At 47.1% G+C, this 10,527-nt stretch overlaps 1 protein-coding gene across 2 annotated transcripts in view; it reads right to left on the minus strand.

The window, feature by feature from the left end:
* Capn13 (calpain 13) overlaps positions 1–10,527 on the minus strand; it is a 74,605-nt gene that overhangs the window by 30,565 nt on the left and 33,513 nt on the right. For both annotated transcript variants that reach the window (XM_028778992.1, XM_028778993.1), the window contains exons 7-9: positions 6,512–6,597; positions 2,429–2,503; positions 634–779 (exon numbers count right to left, since the gene is read on the minus strand). In XM_028778992.1, coding sequence (XP_028634825.1) covers positions 634–779; positions 2,429–2,503; positions 6,512–6,597 — 307 coding nt within the window. The remainder of the gene's footprint in view (positions 1–633; positions 780–2,428; positions 2,504–6,511; positions 6,598–10,527) is intronic.

Raw genomic sequence — 10,527 nt, forward strand, 5'->3', positions numbered from 1 at the left:
TTTCTGGACAAGCAGGTGTGAATATATATTTTTCCACACACATATTTTTACTGCCATTTTTATGGAGAATGTGCAAGCTCACTTGGACTCTACCCCACAGGAAGCGGCTTAAACAGGGAACAGGATGGACTGTGAAGGGTCGGGATAGAGGTCCCTACCACTGCTACCTTATGAGCAGGACAGGACTATTCACCCCACATCTGGGTGGTACTCTGAAGCTTCAAGGGAGTAAACAGGGGTTACTATTTAAACTGTATCTGAGGAGGCTGAAGACAGAAAACAGTGTGATTCCCAGACACAAAGCTAATATATGGAAATGACAGTGGTTTAATGAGGCTTTGACTTCCTTTCCTATGCTCTTTCCACAGCCTTTCCTCCTGTCTTGGATGTTTACTGGAGAGCAGAGAGCCAGCTCTCCACCTTGGATATGGGTGAAGCTGATTGGTAGGATTTGTAAGATGCCAGGAGTGATTGCCCCGCCCACCCCCATTAGCAGCTGTCATGCTTCAAGGGTAGTTGCCTCTTGAGGCTAACTCCTTTGCTTTCTCATCAGGCCCGTGGTCTAATCAGACAGAAGAGTCAGAGAAAAGTTGGGATAGGGCTAGGGCTGACAGCTACAAGCAGAATGACCACCTGCTGTGTTTCCTGAGGTCACTTGGTTCTTAAACCTCATTTGTCGCCAGCTCTCATTGGGTGTGATTCCATGATCCATGGTGATCGGGATCTGGTTACATATGAACAGGCACGAGAAGTTCTCCTGGAAATCTTGACAGGACATCCTGTGGAAAACAGACACAGCCTAAGTCACCTCCAGCTGTGTCCTCAGATACAGTTTCCTATGTCTCTTCACTATGTCCCTCCAGTCAGAGGAAGTAACTATGTGTGACTTACCACAGGCCTTCCCAAAGACCAAAGTCTATCTCTGGCACATTCAGTGTCATGCCTTTCTGCCCTGAGACTGCTAGAGAGAACAGTGGTAAAGACAAGTCTGGGTGTCGTGTGTCACCGGGCAAAACTACTTTCCAAACCCATTAATCCAACTGAGTCCTTTTAGGGTCAGTGGGACAAAGGCCAGGTTCTCTCTGCTTTTGGTCCATCAAACTGTTAGCAATCTTGCCTTTGATCATTGCAAATTCATTGCTGAGGTCTTTAAGAAAACACATGGATGCCACAGTCAAAATCTAGCCTTGTGCTAGGATTAAAATAGAGATATTGAGGAAGATTTGTGCTTCTAATTGACATTTGTCTTTGATTCTGAGTAACTCAGACCCAGGCTTAGAGATATTGGGGAAGATTTACCCTTCTAATTGACATTTGTCTTTCTGATTCTGAGTAACTCAGACCCAGGCTTTCTTTCATTATCTCACTCATGTTAAATGTCTTCTTTTTAAAATTATTTAAATGTGTCTTCATACAGTCTATTCTGACTGTGTTCTCACTCTTCCTCCAGTTCCTTCCCCCACTAACATTATGATGTCCTTTCTATTTCTCACACAAAAGACGAACATAACAAGAAGGGCAAATTGAAGCGGACAACTAAAAAGCAAACAAAAACATAACAGAAAGCACATCCTAAAATGGGGTTTATTTTATGCAGGCTTAGTACTTCTTGGCATGGGGCTTTCCCTGGCGTATTGTTGATATACCCAGGGACACTCCACTGGAGAAAACAGCTTTTTGTTTAAGGGTGGGACTTTTTGTCCGCATTCTCTTCCCAGTGCTTGGGTTTTGTCTCGCTTGAACCTGTGCAGGTCTTGTGTGTGCTGCCATAGCCATGCTTTCTCAAGTTCCTTTTCTTTCTCCTGTTCCCCAGGGACTATCTGAGGTCCCAGCCACACTTACTCTACAGATCTGTCTGGCTGTTTCTCTTTTTTTTTTTCATATATTTATGCTAAATCTCACTACAATCCACCACTAAGCAAACCAGAGGACCCTCCAAGAAATATCCATCTTCTCTAAGATGTGCACATAAGGCATGGCATGTGCTTTCAAGACATGGAATATTGAATAGCTTCTAGCCAAGGACAGTGATAGCCTGCCCAGGGTCAGGTAGATTCACTTGCTGGTAGATTCACTTGCAGTTACTCTTTTGGAGAGTGTTGTCAAAGCAAACTGGAGGTGCTGAGTCTCCAGATGATGGAAGACAGGGGTGATGATCATACCTCCAAATTCAAACTTCTGAGCAACTATCCCTTCCCATCAAAATGTCCATGAGAGTCCAGTATCACATCTCCAAGATAACCTTCACATCAACAAAAGAGGACATAACGCCTACCATTCAAAGCTTTTGTGACTTGGTAAAGAAGTATAGGTTCTAGGCGAATCTTTGCAATGTTAATTACTATCCTCATGAGAGTTTAAGGGAAGCAGTTGGGATGGAGGGCTTGGGAAGTAAGTACTCCAAACATCCTTGAAGAAGGGTAAATACCAAAACTCGCCATCATCTTTATTCCCATACAGCTGACTTTTCCGTGGGTCCTGGGTTTCCTTCCACTCCTGGGACCTATGTATGGATAGAAAGACCAAGAGTGAGCTCTCCCACACCTCCGCCAGAGGCCATGGGGACCTCACATCACCTGACCACTTTTGTTATAATCTATAATTGGTTATATATGAGAGAAAACTCTGATATCTAGTCTCCAGGATCTGTAGAATATCATAATGGATGATATTCTCCATTTCTGTCAGTTTCCCTGCTTAATAGCGTGATTTCGCCCTTGTTCATGACGAAGCACAGCTCCATTATGTATACATGTCACACTTTGTTTACTAGCTTGTCTGCTGGCATGTGCCTGGGCTGATCCCATCCCTTAACAATGGGGAAGGGGAGGGAGGTCATGAGGGGCGATAAAGTGAGAGGACGATCAAAGTCTTATACATGTATAAAGATGCCATAATTTGCATAATTAGTGTATACTAATAAAAGCCATCTCCTATTCTTCCCACTCCTATTACCTAGTTGAACCTAAGAGCTTTTTGCTGTTTTTACCTTGACAGTACCAAATATTATTCATTTATTGACTCTACTTGCTAGGCCCCTCTCACAGATACCCTGGGCCCATTCCTCCCTCTGTTACAGCAGTCCAGCCCACCCTTCCCTCCCTCATGGACGGCAGTTGGTCTCCCTGAGCATAGTTCTTTCCACGTTCTTCCCATCCACACTACCATCAAGATGAGAACTCCAAAGCAGACTCTAAATCCTGTCACTTCCCTGTTTACCACATGTTGGTGGCATCCAATTACTCCCACAGGGAAGTTCAAGCGCCTCAAGGAAACCGCAGCCTCGGCCAACCTCTCCAGGTTTAACTAGGCTGCTCCACCCCCACCTTTGAACTTCCTGTTCCAGCAATTGCTCAGATATCTTCATTTCCTCAAAGAGGGTTACCCCCACTCCCACACATATACCTCTTTGCTTTCACCATGACACTCCTGTATCAGGAAGACACCTCTCAGTGCTGACCTACTACCTCTCACCCTCCTCTTAACCTAAAGGGTACTCTGTATGAGAACCCTGGCTAAAGCTCACCTGCTTCACACTGAGACCTGGCTCTCCCTCTGGGTTCCCATAGACCTAGTCCTCTTGGTTGCTACTATGCCCACTGCTTCTTGCTTGTCTTTTTAGACTCTAGGTTCCCACGGAGCAGTGACCTTGCTTTCTGTAATACCATCGCAGGTGTCTGACACACACCACGGCATATATTCCATACAGTGATTTTTTCCCCCTTCGTTTGCTTAGTTAACTAAACTATAAAGATGATATGTTAAAGAAGCAAGTTCTGAGGTGTGATGGGAAAGAGACCCTTCTAGGCAAAAGGGAACAGCTGTTCCTCCCTCAGCTTGTGCTTCAAAGTCACAGCAAGCTCCACAGGCTATAGGCCCCAGAGGCATGAACGTTTAATGAGATCTTTCCCATAGAGGAGCCTATATCAAGAGCTCAGGTCACCTGTGTGTCAGGACAGCAAGGCAGAGACCACCACCCAGGCTTCCGGCTGCTGGCTGAGGCAGTCAGATGTGTTATTGTAAAATGGCAATTTTATAATTAAGCGATAATTACATTTTCTGCAGTGTGTAAGGGAAAATAAATGTAGTGTAAATCAATACGCTATTGATTCATGCAAGTTTGCCTTTAAGTGTGTGCGACTGAAATTTCAATTATGGCTGAGATTAGACCATCCGGCTCTCGCCATCCGTCTCCATTCCTAAGGAGTGGGGAAGAAATCGACCACCTGCATGGAGATGGTGACTGTGTGGTCCCCACCGCTTCCTTCTAGCCTGGTTCTGGTGAGAGGGGCTGACTCTCTGCACTCAGTCAAGGGGCATTTGTCCTACAGGCCAGACACTGCTCTGCACCAATATTCCTGCTTACAGGCTCCATTCATGCTCATTCCTGTCGGGTGTGAATCCAAGCTCCAGGACCACTCTTCTCATCCTGTTCCTCTGCTGCAGCCCAGCAGTTTCCTGGCTGGGGCGGGCGGGAGGGGGAGGGCAGCATCCTGCCTAGTGTCTCTTTTGAAGCACACCCTGTGCCCTTGCCACAAGGACACCTCATTTTGATCGCCATCTGCCATGCTTTCCCTGAATATGCCCACTCACAGGACCTTTTCCTTCTCTGAGCTTTGATGTCCCTTTTGGCCTTCATTGATCATGGAAGGCACAAGGGAAATATTAACCATTTCAAGTTTATTACCTCTGGTCACCCCAGGGAACCTGTTGTCAACCGTCTGACCTGTGCTACTTCTGTGAGCCAATGAAAATATCCTTTGGGCCCACAGTAGGCAACTTGGAGTGCTGGGCATAGAGAACTGGGGACAGCCAGAGGTTACTCAGATTTACCTTAGAAACCGTAAAGGATAATCCAGGTTTGGGGGCACAGGGGCAATCTTAGCTCTTCCGGAGGCCGAGGTGAAAGAATGGCGAGTTCACGGGCAGCTTGGGCTACGGAGTGAGTTAAACCTAGCCTGTGCAATGAAACAAGGCCCTGTGCCACACAGACACTAAAGGGGGCCGTAGTGAAGTGTTCAAGAGCTCATCTGACATGCCCAAGCCTGTGTTTAATCTCCAGAATGGAAGGAAGAAGAAAAAGATCATATTAAGAATAAGGCGAGAGAGAAGAAGGGACAGGAATGAAGGTGATGTGCAGGCAGCCTTGGTGTATGTCTGCTTTCCCACATTCATATTCGTCCTCCCATTCTCCAGGAAGCATCTTAGAGGTTCCAGCCAGGCTTATTCTATAGGTCTGTTCTGATGATTCTCTTCCTTTCTACTCCCCTTCCCTCTCTCCCTTCTGCTTCTCTTTCCTCTCTCCCTCATCCTCCATGACAGATCTCCTCATCTCACACTATTTGCTGAGTGCTCCAGAGCCCTCACCAAATCAAGGGGTCTTGCAACAGTTTGGCCCAGGGAGTCCAGCTGGGGTGCTGGCAGCTGGTCCGGCAACATTGGCTGTTGGCATGTGCCTTCCAGAGCTCACTGTGCACACCGTATTGATTTTCACTACTTGTTGGGTCCTGTTCTGTTTGTCTGACACACTGCATTTCCTTTCTGATCATGCTCCCACCCCTGCTGGTAGTGAGGCTGCAGTCACTGGGCTGTGAGGCTTTTTCCAGGTCTGCACAGATCCTGAGCAGAATCTGACAGGCCCAGTCCCACTGGTCACCAAGAGAAGCAAATAAAGTATTGCTGCCTCTATCCTTCTTCATTGTCTTCTCCCTCTCAGTCACCATGGCACTGGGGACTGCAGTAGGAGGAAGAAATGATAATGGGAGGCACAAAGAAAGACAAATATTGAATGTTCTTCTCATATGCGGAAACAATGGGAATATGTTTAATTGTTCACAACAGGCAGTAGGCCACCAGAGGTCAGGCTATAGCAGCTGAGAACGACCAGTCTAGAACCTGGGAGAAGTTGCAGAGTGGATACTCATCAGGGCGTCAAAGATCTAGCTACTCAGCAGCTCCCACCATAAGCAATGCGCATGACAGTGTAGGTACTCGAGCCCAGGTCGAGTGTCAGGGTGGAGCATCTGATTCTACTCAGTAAAATGATCACTCAAATCATTGTCTCAGCTCTACCTGGCCCGACACCAACTCTGAGCTGTTCCTGTGGCACCATCAGTATCTGAGTCCAAGGAGTCCCTTCCACTAGGAAGGATGCTTTTATTCTCCAGCTGTCTCTTCTCAAGGGGAAGCTTGGCTCCCATCCTCCCTCTCACCCTCTTTGCTAATATTGGGCACTCATGTACCTCAAAGATTTTTTAGAAGACAGACACAGGGTTTTACCATTTGTATTTACATCAGAGCACACACCTAACCCAGTGCACACTTTGTGACATGTACATGATTAGGTGTCTAATATATGACTGAAAAACGATATCCTGGGTGTATAAGTGGCCCACAGCCATAACCAGTGATGAACTGGCCAGGCAGGTAGTGAGGGCTGCAGTGGGCTGGCTAGACCCTGCCAGGTTCTCAGTGAAGAATCTCCACCCGCCCATGATCCCAGCACTCATACCCATCTCTCCAGCGCCCTCTCCATTCTGTGTTGCCCCAGGGGTTCCAAAGGCGGATGATTTCTTCCCAGCCCCTCTGGTACTGAATCTGTAAGGAAGAACGGGAAAAGCAACGGTCACGGCTCTCTGGAGAAAGTGGGAAGAGAGCTGACGTATGAACGCAGCTGCTTTTACCTCCTGGGACTAATTTAACTTCTGACCTCATTTGGCTGCAGCCAGGAGAAAAAATGAACAGAAGAAGAAAAAAATCAATGTCTCTCTTGCTGCCTGCATGGAGTTGGAATGAGAGAGGTAGAGAGAAAGGGAGGCAGGAGATGAAAAAGACCCTTGTTTTGCTCAGCCACCAGCAGGGGCAGGGGTAGCTCCTTTATGTTGGGTGCTGCCTCCTGGAACTGGGTGAATTCAGATTGAACTGCAGATGGCTAGCATGGGCTGCTGCATTTGGCTGTAGGGGAGATGAGAGCTTTGTGGTCCCCTGCCTCTTCTAATCTGTCACACAAAAGGCATCTCTATCCCATCTGTCCATTGTGCATCTCTGCCAGCCACCCACCTGGGACTGCAATGCAGTCTTGTGAGTGAGAGTCCAATGTGAGGAAAACAGAGACATCCTTGGAGCTAGGATAGCCAAGGCTAGCCTTTTCATTCCATATCTTACCCCTGACCAGACACCCGAGTCTATGAGGTGGCCTTTAATAGCCTAAACCTCCCTTCTTCATCGCTACCACCAACACGCATGGTATCACTTGTAGTTAAGAGGGTGGGGCTATGGAAACATTAGAACAAAGAACAGGAAACCATCAGCCCACACTTCTGGGAGCCAGGAGCCCTCAGCCTGGAGACAGGGACTAAAACATGATTGAGTTGTATCTGGGCTATTGATCCGTGCTAATACTGTTTATAGAGATGGAAGACCCAGGGAAGGAGGGAGCTGCCCACCAACTCCATAGCAGAGGCAGCTGAGAAACTGAATGGCCTGTTACTGGACAAGGAGAAACTGCAGATGTCCCAGCCACCTTTCTCTCAGATTTCTGGGGCAGATACTTCTACAATCTATGCCTTTCAGAGGAAGAAACAGAAATACAGAGGTGAAGTAACTCTTTCAAGATCACTGAGTAAGCAAGCGGCAGCAGACAAAGGGAGAATTCTCTCCTAGCTGATGGCAGTCCCTCAGGTCTAGGCTCTACACTTTGGAATTAGATATGGATAAAGACTCCTTGTATGTGGCTGTGTCCTTGGCCTCAGAAATAACCCTTGAGTCACCATGCTTACGCCCGTGTGATCATTGACAGGTACAGCTCTGAAGACACATCATGGCACATAAGCCTGGGCCTTGGCTTGAAAAAGGTCTTTTGTGTTTTTTTTCCAGGTCTGCCCCATCTCTCACCAGAATGCACCGGAAGGTTTTGCAATTCCTCCAGATGGCAGAGGCTCCTGGCACACACCTAGGCTCCCATCCCCTCTGACCTACCCCAAGCCTATCCTCGGCTGTCAACACCTGCTGGTACCCACCAAGCAGGGACATAAGAAATGGTCACCTGGTGTGCTGCAGAACTTAGCGAGCCCCACTTGGTGCCTGGTGGGGTCAGGGGCTCAGTCGGGCACAGGGAGGAGATGTAGCCCGTGATTCAGAGGGCTTAGAGCAGGACTAAATGAGGCATGCAGATAAACACTCACCCCCTGGCCCAGGGGAGTTGCCGGCAGAGCTAGGTGCATAATAAAAAATGCCAATTTCATTTATCTTCCTGTCTGTGTCCTGCCTGGAGGGAGGATGAGCAGATTAAAAAGCATACTACATTTACAGGCTGGTTTAATCTTAGCACTTGTGGCTCTGAGTTATAGCCTTTTTGCTCCCTATGGAAAGGGAGTCTCTAACAAAGTCAAATCCCTGAGCCTGTGTGTCCTTTATGACGTTGCCCAATTGATAGCTAAGTTGACTGTGGCCAGGGGTGTCGAGGTCATGTTCAAAGCTAAGGCTGCAGGTAGGAATAAAAATGGGGTGGCTCCTGGCTTCACTCCTCTGACCATCCTCCTGACCTTGTCGGCCTTCTTAGCAAAGGTGTCACTGGACAAGCAGTAGCCCAGGTTATCTATTCTAAACAGTAGTCCTTAGACGTATTTTCTCTAATGAATACTAGTTCCGTTGACTATCAATAGCTCTACGCCAGGAAAGTGGTTTTGTTGTTAATGGTTGACCAAGCAATACTAATGCAAGCACTCTCAGAGCCTTTAAACTGTTAATGTACACTGCATCTGTAGGAGGCAGAGATGCTGAGATGCAGCCTCCAAATGTATTTGCTCAGCACATCTCCTAAAGGTATATTCTATGATGTGAGACCTGCTCAGAAAAGCAGGGCTGGATTCTACAGACCACGTGGCCTTGATGGCCTGTCGTCTCAGGTCAGGTGCTCTGTTCAGGCCACTCTCATCCCAGTGCATAAACCACTAACTGGTCACAGATCTCTTTGTCCAATTCTGTAATCAAATATCAAAGTCTTGTCAACATAGAAACCCAGGCAGCATAGTTGAGTGATTGCAGTTGCAACATGAGATAAATCTATTTGCAAACCTAAGACTTGTCCACATTTGGGATAGCAGGGCTAGAGGAAATGGAATGTCTACCCATGGCCAGTGAGATGCTAGTATTATTGACTGTCATCATTGACAGTTCACAGAAGTGGTTGGGAGAGTAGAGGAGAGAGTCTGATGCACAGTTCTGAGAACTGTGATAGAAGAATATCAATATCATCTTCTCAGGCCAAGGGCAAATGCATTCCTTCATGCATTCAATTGCATTAATCCATTCAACAAGCATTTATTAGATGCCCACTGTCTTCAAGTATATTGATGCTGGTTTACCTGTTTGGAGGCAAGTAGGGGACAGTATAGTCGCCTATGCTGTAACTAGGACATGAAACACTAGAGCAACTGGCTTCACTTTGTCAGATGGGAGAGACAGATTGGCACAGAAGAGGTAAGACAAGTTGAGAAGGCCACAGAGGACACTTGACACTGCATTCCCTAGTTCACAGGCACCTGTGACATATCTGTCTTGGAGTTTGGAACTGTCTCTTAGCATACAGAAGCTGTGTTTGACCTCAAGCGTAACAAGGAACACAGTAACAGGGAATGTTGTGGGAAACCTTTGGGGTGGATCAGGAAATGTTGTCACTGCACAGGTGTTTGATGACTGAAGATGCAAACTGGGGATGCCAGGTGCCAGGCAGCTATCTCACAGGTCACGATCTTTGTAACCTTCAGAAAGATGTTTCTCCCATCAACTCTCCGTTTCATCATTTCAAAATGGTTGCTTCTATCTGCTCAGATGCTACTTGGCTCCATCAGGGAGAAGGGCTGTCTATAGGAGAACTGACTGCAAATGAATGAAAATGTGTGTGGTTTCTGGATAAAGTGTCATCTATCTAGAAAACACTACCGAAGTCTAGCTTCCCTGGTTCTTTGAGCCTCCTTTGAGTCACTGTGTGGCTTGGTGCTTAAATGCAAGCCAATGGGCTGTCTGTGTGTGTGTGTGTGTGTGTGTGTGTGTGTGTGTGTGTGTGTGTGTCTGTGTCTGTCTGTCTGTCTGTCTGTCTGTCTAGGTAAGGGTGGTTGTATTTTCTCATTATTGCTCACTATGAAGAGTGAAGAATGGCCCATTGTCCAAGCTATAAGACAAGGTTACGGAATGTGTTTTGAACTCACAGGTAGAATCCCCTACTCTGGATGTTTGAGTCACCCATAGGCTCATATATTTGAATAACTGCTCTGTAATTAGTGGAACTGTTTGAGAATGATTAGGAGGTGTGGCCTTGATGGAGGAGGTGTGTCACTGGGGACAGGCTTTGAGGGTTCAAAAGCCTACATAAGATCCAGTCTTAGTCTCAATCTCTCTCTCTCTCTCTCTCTCTCTCTCTCTCTCTCTCTCTCTCTCTGTCCCCCTCTCTCCCTCTCTCTCCTTCTCTCTCCCCCTCTCTCCCCCTCTCTCCCCTTCTCTCTCTCCCCCTCTCTCCCCCTCTCTCCC

The sequence above is a fragment of the Grammomys surdaster genome, unplaced genomic scaffold (genome assembly GCF_004785775.1).
Source record: "Grammomys surdaster isolate TR1022 unplaced genomic scaffold, NIH_TR_1.0 343, whole genome shotgun sequence".
NCBI lineage: Eukaryota > Metazoa > Chordata > Mammalia > Rodentia > Muridae > Grammomys > Grammomys surdaster.